We start from the raw sequence: 4,017 nt of genomic DNA on the forward strand, positions 1-4,017 counted from the left end.
CTTGCCAGCTGCCTGTGCAGTGGACGCACAGGCGGACGGCAGGGGTGCCCTCTCCCACAGCGCCCTCCCTGAGCCCTCCTTGGGGGCAGGGTTACCTCGGTGGTGGAGCACCCCATTTCCATCCACAAGGAGGACCTGCAGAGCCACAAAGAGAGTCTGTCACTGGGCTGCCCTCACCCACAGTCTGGGGCTGTCCCGGGCAGCAGGAGGGTGCCTTGCCACTCCTGGGTCCAGCTTCATGGGAATCTCCCCTCCTCGCCTCCAGGTAGCTCTCTGGGTCTCGGTGACGAGTGGCAGTGGCCACAGCAGCCTCCCGGACCCTGGCAGAAGCAGCAGCCCCGCTTTTCTCCTGCCCTGGGGTCAAGGCACCTGCCTGGGGCATGAGGCCTGGCTCCTTATCCCGTAGCCGCTGCACCGCGTCCACCAGGAAGGGCACTTCTCGGAAGGCCAGGAAGCCCGCTACGTAGGGGGCGGTCAGGCTGACCATGCGGCTCTCCTCGTATAGCACCTGCCACCAGGCACGCAGGTCAGTGGGCAGCACGGGCCTGGGGCCCGGCCCCTCCGCCCGAGGCCCACCATTCCTGTCAGGACCGCCCCCTAGCTCCCTCCTCTGTCTCATCTATGGGGTCTAAAAGAAAAGACAGGATGATGCCTCGGGCAACTGCTGGGCAGGGCAGAGACACCTGGGCAGCACCTAGAAGGTGCTGAGTGGGACCGCTGTAGCAGGAACCCAGCCCCAGGACCCGGTCTCTACTGGGCGCTCGGCTCCCCCTGCCCCTGCCCCCTCTTGTCCCCTTTGTGGGAGCTGTCGCCTAGCCTCCCCCACTCCATGCCCATGGGAGGCTCAGAAACAAAGTGCAAGAAAGGGCTTGGACGCACGGACATGAAGGTGGCGACCGAAGGCCGGGGTGGCCACCCGAGAGGCTGCAGGAGCCAGGCAGGCGACACGGCTTCACGAAGTCTCAGGAATTCAGAGACAGGGCCAGCTCGACACCAAAGCTGGGGCCCAGGGGAGGAGAAAGGACAATGGCAGTGCCGGGCACGGCACCCGGGGTGGCAGGTGGGTTCCAAAGGGCTTTGTGTGAGCTGAGGGGCGCCTGGGGAGCGCCCGGCCCGGAGGGACAGGGCTTTTTCTCAAACTGCAGGGGCCAAGCCAGAGCAGTGCGGCACGCAGCACCCTCCTTAGGGCGTCTCGGGCAGAGAGGGCCCTTCTCAAACCAGCAGGACCCCGACGCAGGATCGGGAGAGGGCGGCCCTGCCGGCACCGGGTCAGAGCAGGCCAAGGGGCTGCGCCCCAGGCTGGTGTCCTCGCTGGAGCCTGCGGTCTGAGTGTGGAGACGCGTTCCTGACCAGGCCCCCCTCCAGCCCTCCGCCCTCAGCCTTCGCTCAGCTCCTGGTGCCGCAGGCTCAGGTCACCATTTTCACTCCCTGCCCGAAGGCAGAACAATAACCAAGTCTACCCAGGACGGCTGATGGCTGTTCGCCATGGGCTGAGGCTGGTCCTCCAACATTCTCATCAGCGATTCTACAGGAATCGAGTCATGTCTGCCACGCCCAGTGAGGGGGCCCCCAACGACAGCGAACATCTGGGAGGAGCAGCTGTGCAATGCATGTGCGGCTGGATCTGGTCGGCAACCTCCGAGAAGCTCTCCAAGTCTCAACCCACGCCGCCGCGGTGCCTCCCGAAGCTAACAGCGACTGCCGTACAACCGCTTACGGACCGAGCGTGGACGTGAGGCCGCGGAACGTGGGACACCGCACGTGAAGAGCTGTGTTCAATTCTGGGTGCTACTCATAAGATGGGCCCTGCAAGCTGAGCCCCCAGGGGCCACCAGCCAGCAAGCGGCTGGACAGCCCCGCAGCCCTTCCAGGCAGAGCAGGCAGGGGCGGGGAGCACAGCCGTTTTCAGGAGTGGAAGGGCTTGCTCTGTTCTGCTGCCTAAGGCAGAAGTCACAGACAGACTGAGCTTCCTGCGGGAGGGTTCTTAACCATGGGAGGGGCGGACAGGGATTCTCCACCCTGGCCTCGCTTCAGTCACATGGGAGCTGGTTTAGGAAAGCAGACTCTAGGCCGTGTGCGGGGGTTCCTCCCCTAGAAAGTGGCTGGAGCTCTGGAGTTGACATACACACTTTAGCAGCTTTACTGGGACAATGTGCAACTCACGGCGTGCAGCTCAGTGGTCTGGGTTTTGCCTCCTGTTGCTCTGGAAACAGTAACGGGGTGCGGGACGCACTGTAGACTGTAGACCACCTCCTTCACCCCAACTCAGCCTCATCCCCACCTGTTGTCACTGCCCGGCTACCTCACTCCATTGCCCACGGCAACCTGGGCCACTGCTGCCAAGGACCTGCCCACGGAACTCGAATTTCTACGCACACTTCTGGGTGGTGTCGAGTCTGCAGATTCTGCCAGGTATCTGGGGACCACAGGGCCAGGCTCTTCCAAGACCCTCCCCTAACCTGAGCGTCCACAGGAGGGGATGACAAATGTACCGTGGGCTAGGCCTCCCTGTGAGGCAGTCAGTGGGAGGACAGGGCTGCAGGGGAGTGGACGACGCTGTGAGGACGCTGCATGGCAGGCGCGTTGAGGAAGGCCTCCGACGTGGCCGAGGGGCCCACTCTGCAGCTGGAGAGCTGGCGGGCAGGGGCACCGCTGCTCACTGCTCATTTATTGCTCACCGCAACTCTGAGCTGGGCATGAATGCCATCGTCAGCCCGTCAGAAGACAGGAGTAGAGGCCCCAAGGGGTTAAACGGGAGTGGCAGAGCCGAGGTGTGGGCACACGTGGTCTGCTCCCGAGTGTGGGCTCTCCTCCTCTGTTCTACAGAATGGCCAGGGGACCCATGACAGCAGGGCCTCTGGATCCCTCACCACTGTGCACCCAGGGTGGGCACATGGCAGCCACCTCTGGAAAGTAACAAAATGCTTCCCACCATCGTGGCACTTATGCAGGGAGGGAAGACTACCGGGAAATGGCATTCCCAGTGGGCAAAGAGGAAGCAGAGGGTGCCCCGTGTGAATGTGCCCCTCCCCACAAATCACAGGTTACCTCTAACCACAGGGTGGGTGTTAAGAGGTAGGACGTTTGGGGAGGCGGCCCGATCACTACATGAGGACACGGAGAGAAGCTAGCGGAGTGCCACCGGAGGAGACCTCACCTGGACCTGACCTCGGACTTCCAGCCCCGGAGGTCAGAGAGAGCAGGTCTGCTGTTTAGGAGGTATCATGGCAGCCCAGTGGACTGAGTGGCAACTCTGGGCTTTGGGATGAGGGGACTTACTAGAGGAAGGCACATCTAAGCTGGGCCCTGAGTGGTGGCAAAGAGCCGGGGGAGACGATCGGGAGGAACAGGCCTGAGAAGGTCAGGCAGCAGGGACTGCACAGGGCCCCCGCCCAGGCCTGAGGACGGCTGTGGGTGCGGAAGGACAGGGCAGCTGTGAGAGCCACACACAAGGAGGCTGTCCCCATAGGGCTCCATAAAAGGGGAGCGACCCCAAACTGCCTTTCAGCTGCACACAAGGAACTCCATCTAAGGTGTGTGATGGGGCGCTTCTGAGACCCACCACGGAGCCACCAGGGCAGGAGCCTGTGCAGACCTGCTGGAGCCCTGCAGGGGCGGTGGCCGCACAGCCAGGGGCTCTGGCGACCCTGAGCGGGTAGATTCCAGCCTGTTTAAGAGGCAGAAGAAATGGAGCTGTGAGCGAGGCCGGGGGGCCCGGGAGGGTAGATTTCCAGCGTGGGCCTCCACCTGCGGTGCTCCCAGCTCTGCCGGGAAGGCCCACGAGGACAAGGGCTCGGAGGTACCGATCAGGAGCGGATTCTTAACGACAGGGCTCCCCAGGCTCTGCCTTTCCTTCCCGGCGCAGGTTTCCCAGACCGGGGTTACCTGGAGCTCGGGGTAGCTGAGCACCACCAGGGAGGCGCAGGCGCTGACGCTGTCCCCTCTGACGAAGGACAGGTCCACGCCCCCGACCCGCTGCAGCCCCGAGAAGGCGGGGTCCCGCTGCCACGCCTCCGT

The 4,017-nt window shown here is 63.6% G+C and overlaps 1 protein-coding gene across 1 annotated transcript in view; it reads right to left on the minus strand.

Moving 5' to 3' along the window:
* Positions 1-4,017, minus strand: part of ENDOV (endonuclease V) — a gene marked incomplete in the record, with an annotated part of 15,708 nt that overhangs the window by 11,337 nt on the left and 354 nt on the right. The window contains 3 exon segments of the mRNA XM_027770743.1: positions 96-135; positions 374-508; positions 3,886-4,017. Coding sequence (XP_027626544.1) covers positions 96-135; positions 374-508; positions 3,886-4,017 — 307 coding nt within the window.

The sequence above is a fragment of the Tupaia chinensis genome, unplaced genomic scaffold (genome assembly GCF_000334495.1).
Source record: "Tupaia chinensis unplaced genomic scaffold, TupChi_1.0 Scaffold000159_1, whole genome shotgun sequence".
In the NCBI taxonomy this organism is placed as follows: domain Eukaryota; kingdom Metazoa; phylum Chordata; class Mammalia; order Scandentia; family Tupaiidae; genus Tupaia; species Tupaia belangeri.